Genomic DNA, 17416 nt, shown 5'->3' with positions numbered 1-17416 from the left:
TAAGTTAACTGGACCTTTTAAACAGTGTAGCTCCTTGCTTTTCTTGCTAAGTCATATATTTTGAGAGACCACCAAATCTAATATACATTTTAGAAAACCCAAGAGCACCCACGTGCACATTTCCAAATCAACTGCTGTTCAAAATGCTACCAAAGCTGACACAGCCTGTGCATACTGCTTTACGTTAAAGCTAAAGATGCTTCATGCTCCTCTTTCTACAGAGAGTTTCACTACTGCACAGCAAGTTGAAACTTCCATCTACAATTTTTAGACACAATTCTCTCCCACCAAAAGTGAGAAGAACTACTGTTCCACTGCAGTCAACAACAATCATTGCTAGAACAGGTTCATAAGGCTGTATCTTTGAATTCAGACACTTCTAAGGGACTACTGAAAATATTTCTGTTCAGACTGCATCCAGAAATTTAAATGCTCAAAGTCCACAGACTTCTCTCTACAACTGAGGACAGCCAGAGGTTGAAGTGGAAAGACTGTGTGCACAGCTGGATGCCAGAGGCTAAAATCCCTCATTTATAGGGCTCTAAGCTTCTCACGGCCAGATGCTGTATTTAAAGGTATTTGTAAAGGTTCAAATACATCCTCAGCAGCCTCGCTGTCTGGATCAGTAAAGTGCCCTAACTGGGATGTGCAGCCTCTGAAAGTCATGCTTTTAACCACCCTGCATAAAATGCATTAGACAGAGCCTGGACAGGCCAAAGAGAACTTGGATTATTTGGCTAGATGCTTCAAAAGCAATAAAAAAGCAAAGCAGTACACAAAAAAAGTGGCTAACACGACTGATACACAACCATAAAGTAGCTATAGCTCTGTGTTCTTCAAGAGTAAAAGGGGAGAGAAAGAAACTTTGTTGCACCTCAAATCATTTGAAGATAGGTGACTTATCTATTTTCCTTCTTGAGACCATCATCATGCACTTACATTTTGTTTCCCCATTATAATACTGCCCTCCAAACTGGTTCCGATTCTTGCAGATAGGACAAAAATAAAAATTTATTATAAATCTGCTGGGAAGGATTTTGCATAAGGTGGAAAACACTGCACTGGCATTATGAGAAAACGAGGAAAGTGCCTGTAGATATCTGAATGGAGAATGCATCTACTACATTCATCATGTTTCATGATGCCCTGAGGAAACTAGTGACAACAAGAGCAGGAGTCTACACACTGAATTTTGACTTCCAAACCTAGAGACTACCAAGATTTCTCAAGTCATTCCATATCCCTACCAATTCGCTACAAACGGCATTTAACAGTAATCTGAGCCTTGCCTTTAGAGAGCTCCTCAACAATCTCTTGATGGAAGGGACACTGATACGCTACACTTATCCATGCAGCACCACCTACAGACCAGATGTGAAGGAGGAAGTAGCTCTAAATTGAGTGAGACTTGGGAAGGTGTTGTGATTTTGCTACTGCTCAGCCATGGGAAAGGGAGAAGGTTGAAGACCCTGGCTGCTTGAGGCTTCTTCTTCACTGTTCACCCATTAGGGCCTCAACACTGAATTCAGAGTCCAGTACTTACTACCTACAAACTTAACTGGAGACAAACGTGTACATGTACATGCTTCTCTACATCAAAGTTTAGGTGACAGACGAAAGAAATTCAAAAGATGCCAGACTCCAGACTCAGGTGACTACACAGGAATTTTATGTTCAACTCTGGAACATGGAAGTAGCCGAGCAGTTCAAGCTTGAGATGGCTTTGGCTTTCTTCTGCTCATCTCCTTAACTAGAAGTAGCCATGTCAGGTAAGTCCTTTGAGGACTATTGACTCAATAAAGGTGTAAAGTTAGTACAGTTGGTGTAAGGAAAAAGTTCTCAATCTCTCTCAGATTAGCACCTTTTGCACCTGCACTCTTGCAGAATGATACAAAGTACTGGGAGCAGGTGTGGCTGGAGGAAGGAGGCAGAGACTGGAGACTTTGCTTTAAGGGAGGGAAGGAAATGCTTTGTTTTCTGCTGCTCTTAATGAGCTTTTTTTTAAAGCAAGAATGATACGAAAGAGGGTAAGAAAGAGCAGCTTTGCCCTGTCTGGGCCAGAAAGCCTTTTATGGAAGTGATAGCCTCAGCGCACACCTCAAAACAAGCCTGCTGCCTTCAGCATTTGGAAGAAGGATGTACCGTTCCAGAGGCTGGAACAGAGACAAAGCTGTTTCCAAACATCCTTCCGTTCAGATTTTAATCAGAGTGTCCTTCAAGGTAGCACTAAAACACGGATCTTCAATGTATTCTGTTATCACGCATCCAAGATTTATCATCCACTGAGAAATAAATCAGATCACTGACACCAGAACTAGAGAACAAGAAACTGCAGGATGAAATAGACAAACAAACGCTGTAGGCTGCTCTGTGGCTGAGCAGTGTCATGTTCCTTGTGGTTGGAGTAACAATCCTACCTGAATTACATGTGGATCGGATGTCCAGTTGCTAAACAGTTAGAGACTGCTATTTCAGAAAAATGCTTTCAGGCGCCAGAAAGTCAGATTATGGTAATTTGTTACACAAGAATGCAACTGAAAATCAGAGAGTTTTGTTAATTTACTTGTCCCTCCTCAAGCCCTCTCCCCATTTTGCTGGCCCAACTGTCTATGATGTTATTTTTTTTTTTCTCCCCAGGAAAAAAGTGTTAAGAAAAGAAAAGCAAAGACACAACAAGAGATCATTAATAACTATCATCCATAGAGAATACGAGCAAGCAGCTGTCAAACCATGCCAGCAAGACTGAAGTCTCACCAGGACTGACAAATAACTTTCTCCAGTGTTAGTTCTGCATCCAATCCCTAGAGTTTCAAGTGTTTGGTTTTTTAAAAAGTAAATTACAGAAACTAATTTCAAACATCACTCTCAATACTAGAAGTAGGAACGCCGTTTCTACTAGTTCAATCACCTGCAGTCACAATAGCAAAGCAGATGTCACACACCAAAAAGACCAAAAAACTTCTAAAGGTACAGTAGCAAAATAGAGACCAATACTATGTTAGTGAGTTATACAATACACACAATCCAAAATCCATCAAAATGGCAAAATGCCACTCAAAATATTCTATACGCTTGCTCTACACTGAAGAGCAGAAAGCAGCAGAATATTTATAACAACAAAGCATGTTCTGACTAGCTAATAGAACTGCCTTTCAGAGTCACCAACACTCCACCCTACTTCCTATTTTTTGGAACTTCAGCCATCCAACTCAAAACACAGTATCACTGCACCAAAATCTTACTGCTAAGAAATCAAGCTTGGCTTACCAAGCAACTCCTTGCAGCCTTTAATACCCAACTAAGCAACTTGCTTTATGCCACATACAAAAAAAAAAAAAACCAACTTAAAAAAATCAGTCAGATTCTGATGGTTTGTCATGAACACAATGGTATAATGCTAAAATGCTAGGATCCTTTTTCAGGGCAGTGGGAGCCAAGACTGGTTGATGCCAAGTGTTAATGCAAAATGGGGTTAGAGATTTAGAATTTAAATGCATCCTTTGATAGTCTTGTGTTTCAGCCATCCGTTTATATGCAGAAGCAAGTCAGCAGAGGAAACAAAGGAAGGCTCTAAAAAAAGGTTTACCAGCAAGTTCTCCATTAACTTTCCCCTGCATGCAAGAAAACAACCCTTAGAGGGATGTGGTACATACCTTGAGGGTGAGGTCGACGGTAGCGGGAGAAACTGGAGTTAGGCTGGAGCTCTGTTGTAGAGTCTCCCTCCTAGGGAGGGGAAGGGTGTGGGGCAGGGGCACCTGAAAGGCAGGCAACACACATCACATTCTAACTAAGTCTATTATGAAAGCCCCAGAAAAAAACAAAGCTCAAGCTTTATTCAGTGAGCTACAACTTTGTCAAGGCTTGAGCATTTGGCAGGGAGATTTTGATAAAATAAGGTGAAAATATGGTAGGTGGGAAAAGGTCATTCAGCAGGTGCTGAGATGCTTCTCAACTCTCTTTAATAAAAAGAGGTTGAAGACTGGGGTTCTGAAGGGTCCGTGTCTTCTGCATAAACAAATACCAATTTTTCTGCTTTGGGATATACTTTGAAGTACCATTTTACTTTACTGATATGCAAAAATTCTTCCCAAGCCAACTTTGGCCCATTCTGTACCAATACAGTACATGGGATATAGTGACCTCTTGAGTTCTGAGGTGCAGTTTCTGAAAAGAGGAAGCTATAAACCTTCAGAGTCACAGGACCATGAAACAAACCAAAACAGATTTGCCATCCAGTAACCAAATACAGTTATCTTCTCTTTCAAAAGATTAAAGATGTCAAACCTAGGGAAATAAAGTTGACAAAAGGCTACTTCTATTTTTATTGCAGAAAATGCTGATGATTTCGTTGATATTCTAAATAGAATGTACCAAAAATAATGCAGTGGCCAGTCTACTCCTTTCTGACTAGTTCTTTCTCCACCTTTCTCCTCTCACAGACCACAGCTAATGGAATTCCAGCCACTGATAAGATGAGGCTAATCCAAAAGATACAGATACTGAAGCTTTGAAGCAGGCGATACCACAGATCCTTTGTGGCCAGGATCCTGTGCTGCAAGTCCAACTCCAACACGCCATACTGGAGCATACACTACCACCATTTACACAAAAGTAGTCAGTTTTCCACACTAACCACCAAAGGCACAAACCACAACAACCAGAAAATCCAACAGAATAGTAAGCTTAGCCAATATTGCTTCAAAACTGCACTAAAGGATGCTGCAGTAAGCTGAAAAGCGTTTCACGAGACATCAGCAAAAACCTGAGACACTACTGCATGAATTCTTCCCTCCCCCAACCAACAAGTGACTCAACTCTGAGCTAATTATACTTCTGCTACTCAAACAAAAATAACAAGATCCGTGTTTCCTATCCGGTATCCCAGCAAGCTCAAGACAAACTTGACTCCACAACATAATCCAGTTGGTCTTCTCAATCAGAACACCACACACACAATCAGGATCAGTGGCTTTGTGAGGACTGCAGACATTACATCTCTACTGAATACATGAAATCCTGCTGCATGCTTTCAAAAGCCGTTAAGCTGCTCTCTTTGCATACAGTCACTGATTTCAGGCTACAGTTCAAAACTGCTTTCTTTTTAGAAGCCTTTGTTCAAACTCACCTACAGACCTTCACACCAGGTTCAAAGCCCAGCTACTGCTGAGAGTTCATTCATTATACTTTTCTTTGTATATTTTAGAATTGTCCCTAGAAACATTTTCACATTTTCTCTGCTCTGCAAGTCATTGAAAAATAAGGGAATATCTGAAGAATTCCAGAACAGATACTAATTGAAACAACTGTCCTTCAGAGGAAGATCACTGGGTAGTGCACAGCTAGTCAACATGAAGAAACTCTAGTGACTTGTTAACTGAAGGCAGTATTTTATGCTTTAAGGAAGTGTGAAAAATTTTCTTGTCTTCAAAGTCGATTCACTGCAATAGACTTACGTTCGTCACCAAAGTCTCCTCCATTTTTGTACTGCTAGTAGCCACTGTGTTAGGATGAGAAGGTGTAGTGTAGTCTGTTACAGACTCCTGTGAAGAAAAATAATTCCATTAAAATATCTCCCTTACCTAAATCCGATTTTAAGTTTCTTGGAAAAAGGTCAGCCTTTCCACAGGAAGAAGCCTCACCATTCAGCAGGTTAGAATTTGATTTCCCAAAGATATTTTTTTCTTGGTAGGCACATCCTTGTTCAGCAATCCTTGTTGCTGAACTGCTATTCAAGAACTATTTTGGGTAGACTACAGTTTGCCCCATGATCTCAGAAGCATGACTTGAGACAAGTCAAAATACAGTCTTTAAAGCAAGGATACAGAATGATGTCATGTCTGGGCATTAAACACATGGAACTGTGGAGGTATAGGCACTCATTGGTCACCCAAGATGCTTTAGCTGTTTGTAGGCATTTTTTGTCCAATTCATTCAAAAAAGTAAAATCACATTAGCTGACACCTTCCTGTAGCTTTAAACAAGCAGGAATATCTTGGGTAGATCTGTAACAAGCAAGGCCTTCCAGTTAAAAAAGACAGAACAATTTTCCTTAAGTCCTGTTTCAAACTCTTAGACAGTGCCTCTGGACAGTTCAAGTTTGCCTCCCAGTTTGTGCACTGGGCATTGATATCAAGAAATAAAAGGGCTGGAAGCGCAAGCCTACCCAAATTATACCAAGGGCTTTTCTTGTAGCTTATTTATCCTCACAGTTAGGTAAGCCACAGCATGCTCCATGAATCAAACTCACTCTCATGGACTTAACTGTAGCTGTGACTACTGCAGCTGTAGGTCTAAACTCCCCACTGAAAACATGTAATTGATGGCACTGCCAGCTCTCCAGAGAATGACCTACAATGAACAGAAACGGTACTGGCGCCTCTCTGAACCAAAATTTAGCATTGTTTTTAGTCTCTGTCACTGAATATTTAAATCTGAGTGCATTCCAGATGCGTTATAACGCTTGTAAACAAGCGTTGTAAGAACTGTTTCAAGATTATCAGATAAAGGGTGTGACCATACACTCCCAAATTAGCCAAGATTCATTAATTCACTAGCAAATACTGAAAGCCCAGAATAGGCTCCATCATTTTTACAGAACCAAACACCAAGAAGTAACTGAAGCATAAATTAGCTGTTGACAAGTGTTTGGATTTGCCAGTGCAATGCCTCCGTAGGCACCAAAGACATTATACTTGTTTAACTCAACCATACTCAACCAGTATGATGATAAACTATGAAAAACTATATTGAATTCACTGCTAAAGTCTATGACAATGTCTCCTAAGACATTAATTAAAGCATTAAGATACTAATCAGCAAGTGACAAAGAGCTATCCTTAAGGATAAGCTTATTTTGGTAAAAGACCAGGACAAAGAGCCCAACTATAAGGGCTAGGATGAGCACACACATGTATTTACGATGGAGACAGAAAGAACCTGCTTCACCATGTAGTTATTCTCCTCATTTGTTGAACTGGTGGGATATAATATAATCTCACAATCTTACACAGGATATAGGTTATATACGTAGAAGAAAGCAAGCGCACAAAGCAGCTTTAATCCTAAGATCCTTTTAATGAAGTGTAACTGAATGACTTCTTTTTTAAAGATGCTTTATCACATAAGATCCTTTATCACAGGAAGTTTTAAAACATTACAAAAATGCCTTCAAGGCTTAGACCCAAGTTTTACATGGTCTCAGCACTACAGCTTGTCACAAAAGAAATTAAATCAAAATTATTGCCATCTTCCCAACTTCGGATAATTTTGCACATAGAAGTACTTAACTCCCAAGAGAATGTAAAACAAAAATACCCTAACACATCCACTGTGGTGCCCTTAGAAGTGGGTATGCAATGCTGAACAGCTCTACAAAAATAAGTTACATGCTAAACATGCAGAGAAGACGGTGCTTTAGCTGTAAGAACAGCACTGCTGATATCATGGGTTGGTTAACCATCACCTTTCATTAACTGATAGGAAAAAGTCTAGGAGTCTTTAACATACAGATACCATATGCTTTTGTAGTTCAATTAAAATGAACCTTCTGAACAACTGTTTTAATGAATAAACCAACTGAATACTTCACTATAAACTAATAACTGTAATACACAGTACTGAAGTTATCTGAACTGTACAATACAGTAAGTACTGAAGTTATCTACAGGGTATTTATATCTGAACAAAAAACAGGTTAACTTTTTACAACTGTTTAATTTGCTCAGAAGAGCCCACAAAACCTAAAGTGACTTTACGAACAAAAGGATACAGCAGACTCAGAGCTGACTAAGCTACAAAGGAGCAAGGGCCTACAAATAATTAACGGGCTGAATGTTTGATTTATTCCTGAGACATGGAATTAATTCAAACCAGAGCGCTTGTCAGATACTGAACCATTTCAGAAATTATTTCTATATAAAGCATGCCTCCTTTTTGATATCACCTCTGCAACATACAGTTTTTATCACCCATTCATCCAAAACTTTGTTGCCATTTCCACTAGGTACTGATCATTCCTGTGATCAGAAAGCTTCCGAGCTTTACTTGGAGATGTTCAAATGGAATAAAGCTAAAGACATCCTACCTGATTCAGAGACTTACGCAAGAAATTGCTTTTCACTCCAAAAATACTACAAAACTCAAGAGAAACAGCTGACAGTGCTTCAGAGCATCACAGTGATATGTTCCTGATAAACAGCTCCTCAGTATAAGGTGATTTACATTCACAGTTTGAGGCAGAACAGTCCTGTCTGATTAAATACATATGATCTTATTAAAGGGCTTGTTTTGTTATGGATGGGATACTTCTACAAAGTCTCTGCTTCTGAAGACAGCCAGCTAGCTTGACTTTCATAAACATTCAAATCAACAAATACACTGAAGAAAGCGCACCTTGCTGCAACCTGAGCAGTAGTTTCCCCGAAAAGGATGGCAGTGTTCAAAGAGATCATTTTAGTTTGCTAAAAATTAAACATCTGACATTCAAGTAACAGATTTAAAATGACATTGCTTCTTTCCTCATTAATGAGCAAAGACAATATTACAGACAGGAAAAAGCAGCTGCAATACCAACCAGCACAGGAACTCCAAGAGTAGGACAGTAAGCAATTAAAACCATTTCAGAAGTACCAAGATTGGTTCTCTTCTGTGAAATCCAGATGAAGTTTATTTTCCCTAATAGATCTGCAGGCTGTTGGTTCAATTTGCATAGAAGTTAATACAAGGTTTGACCACTTGTTCCCTAGAAAACTTACTACTAATGCCCTTGGAACTCTACATGACAAAGTAATTCAGAAGCAAATCTGGAACTGCTGAAAGTGTTTTAAGGCCTATTTATACCATACATTAAATGCTTCTAAAAGAAGCCACTTCAAACAATGAAGAAATTGTTGGCAATTGGCATGTCCAGCACAAACTTTCCATTTTCCTTTCAATTTGGTCTTCCCTTTAGAAGAGGTTCGACACTTCAATACTGTGGTAGTTCAAAGAACACAGGCAACCTGCTTTTAACTAGGGCCAGAAAGGCACAAAATACAGACTTCCCTTTTGAAGATCTCATTCTTTTAAAATACACGTATAGAGAGGACATGGTACCAGTTTACTTCACCAGAGCTACCAGCAAGTTAGTCTAGCGATCAAAGATGTCTACTCCACAGGATTAGAAGAGGAGTTTCCCCTTGAGTGCTACTCAAAGAAGTTTGAGAGATAGTAAGAAAGTACATGGCACACAAAGAACAGCCTCCTTAGCATCCGCTTGGACAGGCTGATGTTTATGGTTCTGCACTGCTGATTCTGTGCACAAAAGAAGAGCACTTCGCCCAGATCTGGTGTCAACACAAACCATTCACATCTACTAAAGACGAAAACTGCTAGGAAGGATGAGAAATCCCAGTACTGTATTTTCACACATTTGTCATTCCACTCAAAATCAAATTTGCAGCTAATAGCTGGGAACCACTTCTCCCTTAACATTTGTTCTGCAACAAGATTTCATCACAACAGCATCTTCTGCTTGTACGGTATAGCTTGACAAACACCTGCTAGGACTGCTCCCCACCACCCCAACAACAGTCTCAAACAAAGAAACTGATCTGCATTTCAGATTCTTCAACTATTAGTGAAACTTCTGCAGAGGAATGGCTTTCCTGAGAGGTGTCTGAATGTTTCTGCTTAAGATTAGGAAGACAGACTGAGACAGTACGCAACAAACTTGAGTTTAAACTCACAGAACTGCTTTGCAAACTTTCCAATTATCAAAGCAGGTGTAACTATTGAACTAGCACCAACTCAATCCCGCATAGCTTCTCTCCATTTAAGAACACTCACAGTTCTTGCTTTAGACATGTAACTGACAGAAGAGAAGACAGCCCCCACATAGGCCATTATGCAAACAGGAGAGTCCATCCATGGATGTTTTTCAACAATTCAGTGCTTTCAGCAGATAACAGCCAAGAACTGAGCTACAGAATAGTGAAGGCTGACAGTAAGTCACCATTTCACTGAAAGGCAAGGGAATTCCAATGCTGACAACTGCAATGAGTCCTGAATTCTGCAAGTGAATGTACCTTGACTATATCCCAAGCCTGACACACAGAACCTTTAAGTAAACTGACCGAGCCTTATGCAATGCTTTAGCATTTTCCTAGCTTAGAGATTTTAACTCTACTCCCCCCTCACCCTCCCCAGAACACTTAACTCACAGCTTCAGCTCTCAAACAACCACTAGGCACACTCCTTTTCTGTAGCTCTCTGCTGAAAGTCAAGCTCTCATCTTGTGTATACCAGAAACACACTAAGACACGAGTTCACACAATTTGGATCAGGCACTAGTGCCACTCACCACAGAAAGTAAAGACTCTGGATAGTTCTCATGCTCATAAGGCAGTGGAAGACTTTACAATTTTCCAAGCTGATCTCTGCAAGGATTGTGACGGCACATCTCCATACCACTTCCAGAGAACTATTTAAGTTCAAGCAGTAACCATTTGTTTCAAATCTGCTAATCAGTAAGCTCTGCTGTCCAGATCACTACAACCAGCAGGCAACAAAATTTAATTACATCACCGTAGTATTATTTTACATATAGTGCTCTATAATATTTCAACCTTTTTCTTACCTTTGTGCTTGTTCCGAACTCTGGAGCAGACACAGATATCATTGTTCCTATTTCCGTACTCAGTTCACTTGTCGCTTTGGTTTCCTTTGCAGTGACAGGTTCTGGACTTCTCACAGAGGTGGGAGATGACTTCTCCTGTCCCTCAGGCTCTCCCTGTTGGGCATCCTTCACTTTCCTGTTCTTTAAAGAACGCTCTTTCCCAATAGGACCGGGTTTATACTCTTTGTTTTCTACTGGACTCAAGTCTGGAAGCTAAGTTAGTGTTAACTTGTCAGTTATGTCTTCCCCCCCACAGCTTGCCCATAAAACAATATTTAACATGCTTAGAACAAGTTTGTTTAAATCTAACACAGCTTTCCTCAAAGCTAAGCATTTTCTAATAAGTAAATCAATCAAAATTAAATTAGTGGCAAGTGTTCAAAATGCATCCACTCTGGACACTAAGAATTTAAACACTGTTGCCAAATGAGACATATTATATAAAGTACAACTAAAATAAGACCTAATTAAAACCTACAGCAGAATTTCCTTATAAGTACAGAAAAGGAAGCCACAAGACTTCATGCACACACAGCTTGTTTCAATTTTCAGAGAATTCTGATTTTACAGGGTTCCAGGAGATTAGAAAACTAGAAAAGGACTCCCTTCCTTTGTTGATTGCAGCGTTTGGCAGCGTTTTTTTCCTAGTGCCTGAGCACTAAAAAGATATCCAGAAAAAAAAAACAACAAAAAAACCCCATCCACATTCATGCATTGCCTTATATTGTGGAGATTATGGCTGGAGTAGCTGCTGTAATTCAGCAGTTCCTTTTTGCACAGCTGAATTAAAGAATGAAGGGCCCCAGGGAACATGAATGTTCTGTTTAAAGAGGCATACCCTTCCTGGCTCAGTCCACCTTACTACAGAGCAGCACAAAAATTCTTTAAAGGCAGCTTCTGAAACCCTATTGCTTGAGCTTTGATAGTGGAAAACCAGAAGCTGATAGTATGTCTCCACAAACATGAACCATCTGTTTCACAAATAGATGAAGACCTTTTGTAATAGAATGCCTTTGGGGTGGGCTGAAGTTTTCCCAGTGGATTTAGTACCCTCAGGAGGCCAGTACAGACTGCAAAATGTCTTTAGAGGGAAAGACAAAAACACCTTGGAAGTGAGTACCTAAGCTCTGCAATGCAGCAATCAGGATCATCATCAAAGCCACCTCACTCTAAATACCTTTTCTTCTAACAATTAACAGAAGAAGAAATTCCTCCAGACAATTTAAGGTCACACTCTGAGAGGTTAAATGGCTTTGTTTCAAATACAATCTTCTCCTTGCCTATAGACATTGAACAAGCTAATATCTAGGCTTCATAGTGCATACCATCATGATGGGGGGTGTGTAGGATTTTTGTTCCATTCCTCCTCTCCATCAGAAGGGTTGAAGGACTGCAACCCTCATTCAGAAAAGCTCATCAAAATGGTCATCTCCAATGAGTTTACCATTTAGTCGCCCACGTCTTTCAACAAAACCTTCAGGAGTCTGAAGTTATAACCAAGCAGGAAAAAAAATCTCTACATGTAAAACGGACAATTTTAGGAGTTTAATATCCAGGTGACTTCATGGGGGCACTTCTAAACATGACACTGATTACTGAACATGCTGTGTTACTACAACTCACCAGCATGACTAGCTACTGTACATTTCTCTGTTGTAAGGGTTTTACATTTTGCAATGAAAATCATCAACTGCAGCAGAGCCACTAAGCGCCTCAATAAATTCACTCTGCATATAATTGCAGTTTTAGATTTCAAGGGTTTTTTGGAGAAAAAAAAAAAGCACCCGTGTTCTAGAAAGACAAAAAGGGCTTTAAGTACATCAGGACCACTGCCAAATCTCAGACAAGAGAAACTGAATTAACTGGTTTAGTAACTTATGAGCAAAGCATATCTCTCAGAGCTACCTCTTCCTTCAAGTGAGTGCTAGCAACGCAGAGGTAAGTACACACTGGAGGAGAAAACAACAGGAAATTAAGTTCCATTAACCTGAAAGATCACTAACTGTAATCTGAATGACAGGAGTCATTCAGACTCCTTGTGAGTGGTAACAATGGAAATACAAACTGATTATGGTTAACTGGAACCCCTAAATCTCCTGAGAAAAACGAGAAACGTATTTTAGTTTGATTACCTATTCACTCTTCCCAGATTAATTTCAAAAAAAAAGTTAATTATCCAGATGTCTGTGCTTCTGAGACTTCTTATCAGTGGGCTCTAATATTCTTCCCTTTTCTCCAAACACTTCTTTCCCTGCAACTTGACGTACTACTTGGTAATCCTAGGTACAAAACTAAGCAAGGCACCGTGTCAATGGCTGCAGATGATGGTGTGGGGGAGAAAGGCAGACATGGTGGCAGGAAGAAGTGAAATTGGAGATATAGGACAGAAATAGCCTGCCCTCAAGACAACCTGAGCAAAACAAGCACAGGTGTACACAAAAATTAAAACCAAAAACACCCTACAAAATCCATACTCCTCCAGCAAAGCTAACAGATTCATAATCCCATCTTTGTTGCAGCTACAACTGTTGCTCCAAATAGAGTTAGTGGATCAACTCTGTTGCCTTAGGATGCTGTGTATTTACACTTTTTTAAGCGAATTCCCCATCTTATTTTTTATCTTATTATTTTAGGAAATACAAATGTGGAGTGCAATTTTTATAGGTCTAGTCCTATTTAAATTAGCATTCTATTTTTCAATCAATTATTTGCAACATCTTTTTTGACTGATTTTTCTTTTAAGTTTTAAAAGTATGATGTTTTACCTTTTGTGCTTTGATGGGTCCAGCCCGAGGCTGTTTCTGTCTTTGCTCTTTTGGTTCTGGTAGCTTGTCAGTCGACTTCTCAGAAAGTACAGGGCCAACTTCATTATCACTACCACTGGAAGCAGGGGCTCCAAACTGAATAGTTTCTATACCAAGCTCGACTCCACCTTCTTGCCCAGGCTTTGCTCCCTATTTAAAAAGCAAGCATTTAACACATTTCAAAAGACTTCTATCAGTACACTGCCATTAGTTAATAAAAGAGCATAAAGTATACTCGAAGTTGAATGCTACAAACATACTTCTACCTTCTGCCAGCAAAAGCATTATTCACAATTGCAATAAATTTACAAGTAGTAAACAACGTATGAAAGCATACTGTTTTCTCCTCAGCTTCCTACTGTTTATAAGAGCTCGGGGGGGGGGGGAGGGGAAGTAAAAGTAGTGAAGAAATACATAAATGAGATTGTGAAAAAGATGTGGTACTGAAAAGGAAAGAGAAATACAATATAAAAAAAGTCTAGATTCAAGTTCATATTATTCTCCTGAAACTTCAAAATTAGCATTCAAGAAAAACAAAGACTCAAAAAGATTCACAGAACTCCTTATGCCATCCGAAATGGTGTCGTAAGAGAAGGCATCCTGTTTCTGTCTGCATCACTAAGCTGGACACAAGCATTCACAAACTAGACAATATTTTAACTTAAAAAATATACACTAAACAGCAGCTATCAATAAAATCTGTGAAATTTGAGATTTGATCACAAAGAACAGTTCTCCTGTTTTAATAAAAGTTAATAAAAGCATTAGCCTGCATCTTTCTGTACCACCTTCCTAACTCATGAAATCCTGCACACATCAGTTTATGTATGGACACACCTGAATAATCTGCACCCAATCTTCACAACAAACAATTAGAGTAAGCTTCGCTTCCCTTCATCCTTACCTCTGGAGATGTAGCTGATCCAAAAGATGTCAAAGGCTTGTTCCAAGCACTCACTGAAGGCGGCTGAGGTGGACTAATAGGTCCCACTGACAAGTAAGGGAAGAGTTAAAAGCAAAACACCACCAAAAAAACCTAAGTTGCTAAATGCATTTGACTAAAGTTACCAACTGATTGAGAAAAATTAGACCACAGATGTGTCGATTAACGAAGTTCTGGTTCAGAAGTTATTAGCCTACCCAGGAGTTAGCAATATGATTCATATTTAGCTCTCTCTAAGAGGGTTGATCATCACATTTGGAAGCTTGATCAAGTCTAACAAAACAGATTTCTGAGGGAGTAATATGCTTATTTTTGTAAACAGAGTATGATAACAACATAAAATACTGAGTAATGTCACACTGCAAAAGTCTTTTGAGGGAGTATTCATAGGTTAAGACATTACACTGTTGCCCTCTATTCCCTTTGCAAAATACACTTGCATGTGTAAATTGTGAGAGCTGAGTCAGTGCTCTCTAACTACAATACTTGCCCCTCTCACCACACAAAAAGAATCCAGAAAACAGTACTTACATTTTTTGGAGATGTCATTCAGAACTGCTGTAGGAGGCACCTTGTTTTCCCATAGTTCAGTTCCCAGACCATTGTGAGCCTGGGTGTTCTGCAAGACTTTGCCTGACACCGTGAATTCTGTGCCGGCTGCTGCCCCTCCTGCAGCCTGATTTTGAGGCTGAACGGAAGCTGGTGGCTGACCTGGAGTCTGTGCTGCACATGGAGTCTGTGCCTGAGCTTGTGCCTGCTGTGCAGCTGCAGCTGCTGCCTGTTGCTGCTGCTTTTTGGCAAACCTGGGTGGGAGTTTGGAATTTTGACCTCGACCTTTTTCACTCGATCCTTTTTTGGTCCAAACCTGCAAGTGAAAGTAAATTTTTGTTCTTCCAGCTGGTAGCCTAAACAGTAAATACTGAATCCTAAGATGTTCAAATGAAAATTAGTTGAATCTACTAATTCCGAACTCAAAATTAATACAACTATCTAGTTACATTTAAGAGGTAAAAATATAGCTTCTTGAAATGAAGACACTGCACACCTCATAACATTCCCAGTACTGCAAGGAGCTTTTTTCCACCACAAATGCTGTGTCTTGTACCTGTACTGTTTGTTCCTCCTTCTTTCTGCGCTCTTCATCTTGCAAGCGTTTCTGTTGTTTTTTTGACACCACTTCAGTGAATCCATCATCATTCAAGTTAGACTGAGAGTCTTCAACTACTGTCACTTCAGGATGATCATCAATGATCACAACACCTATTGAGATAGGAAAGATACAAATGTTGCTGTTTTAACAGCTTCAGATGCAGTGCACAGTAAAATACATTAAGAACGAACTGCTTTAGGTAGAAGCAATTTCCCAATAAGCAGACACAGACAATGGCCTTGATAAAAGCTAAGGCTTTGCTTGCTAAGTGCACTGCAGATGAACTAGAACTGAATATTTATTAAGTGAAAAAGTTAATTAAGCATGACAAAAGTAGCAATACTGAAATATGCAGTTATAAATGCATTTTAAAAAATCATCGTCTTTTGTATGTTTTCAAACATGTAGCAATCTGTCATCTACCCAGCAATCTAACATCTATCCAGCAAAGCTGAAGGGTTACAAACTCTTGTTCGCATGGTATCTTATACATACTTGCATAATTATTAAGATCAAATTGAGACAAAGCATCCACTTTTTCCTTAGGCTTTTTTGGACCAGCTTTAGGTTCTTCTCTCTTTTTGCCACTGGCATCCTTGGTACTCTTCTGTCCTGCTGCATTAACACCTCCTTCTTCCTGATGCAAAGAGTTGTTGTTGCTAGGATCAACCCCAGGCACGCTTGCAGTCTGGTCTTCAAATGGCCTATATTAGAAAAAAAATTATATTAAGGAAATTAACCTCCACAGAGCTTAGGAAGGAAGGAACTAACAAAATGCAAATCACATTATAGGGTCGAGAGTGTTTAACGTGCAACTTCTTGGTAGGCTCCAGACATTTACTTTCAGCTCCTCAGTGAGCAGAAACTGAACAGAGAAAGCTGTTTTGGTAACACATCCAATGCACTGCTGTCAGGAGTATTCATAGGAAAAAAAGTGCATGATTTTAAGATGAACTCTGCCTCACTCTATGTAGTTAGACACACCACAACTCAACAGGTTCGCAGTTCAAAACTCTAGTCAAGCGTTCTGCAGAGAAACAAACAAACAAGCACACACAAAAATGGAAGCTTACAGTATGAAATGTTTCACAGGCTCCCTTGCCAGAAGCTCTCTGCAGCCATCAGAGTCAGAGACTTGAAACATTCTGGCTTTGCTGTGGAACCTGGAAAACCCAGCCTTCGTTTCAAAATCACATTTAACTGACTTATCAAAGAAAGCCTTAGTATTTTTAAATTTAGTGCTCTCATCTCTGAATTAAGTCTTTAAGTCTAAGCAAAATGTGAAGTTAATATACAACAACCTATAAGAACAAGAAAGGTAGGAAATCAATGAAGAAATAATGACTTGCTCTGCTTCTACCTATTAGACTACTGTGCACTGTGGTTACAAAACAGCGGGAAAGCAGTAACACTAGATAATTATCAAGTTCTAATCAAATTTAAAATATAGGGAAACAAAATTTATTCTCAGTGGCAAGCATGTCTCAGCATGCTTTTCTGTTAGACAATTGACCTAGAAATACAATAGGCCAAATGAAATGCAGCTACCTATGTATTGAACTGCAAAAGTATTCACATTAACCCTTCAGCTTGCACCCAAATCTTGGAAAACATCCCCCCGACTGAGAAAATGCATCTCTTTTTTTTTAAATTAGGCTAATTAACATTATGCATACATGTAATAACACTGTGCAATTCAGTCACTTTTCTGGATTATACACACAAACCAAGAAACCAGAAAGCACACAGATACTGATGCATGTGGTTATCACGCACTTGTCTACCAGTCACTACAAATCTAAAACAATTATTAATGACTTTGAACCACAACAGGACAACGCATGACCACAGCTATGCCTGCCTCC

At 39.5% G+C, this 17416-nt stretch overlaps 1 protein-coding gene across 1 annotated transcript in view; it reads right to left on the bottom strand.

Moving 5' to 3' along the window:
• PRRC2C (proline rich coiled-coil 2C) overlaps positions 1-17416 on the bottom strand; it is a 45220-nt gene that overhangs the window by 15681 nt on the left and 12123 nt on the right. The window contains exons 14-22 of the mRNA XM_031554968.1: positions 16625-16714; positions 16047-16255; positions 15507-15661; positions 14933-15266; positions 14363-14448; positions 13420-13608; positions 10616-10867; positions 5454-5540; positions 3654-3755 (exon numbers count right to left, since the gene is read on the bottom strand). Coding sequence (XP_031410828.1) covers positions 3654-3755; positions 5454-5540; positions 10616-10867; positions 13420-13608; positions 14363-14448; positions 14933-15266; positions 15507-15661; positions 16047-16255; positions 16625-16714 — 1504 coding nt within the window. The remainder of the gene's footprint in view (positions 1-3653; positions 3756-5453; positions 5541-10615; positions 10868-13419; positions 13609-14362; positions 14449-14932; positions 15267-15506; positions 15662-16046; positions 16256-16624; positions 16715-17416) is intronic.

Source organism: Meleagris gallopavo, chromosome 10, assembly GCF_000146605.3.
Source record: "Meleagris gallopavo isolate NT-WF06-2002-E0010 breed Aviagen turkey brand Nicholas breeding stock chromosome 10, Turkey_5.1, whole genome shotgun sequence".
NCBI classification, from domain to species: Eukaryota; Metazoa; Chordata; class Aves; order Galliformes; family Phasianidae; genus Meleagris; species Meleagris gallopavo.
The sequence above is the reverse complement of the archived record's forward strand: the minus strand, read 5'-3'. Positions and strand labels throughout refer to the sequence as shown.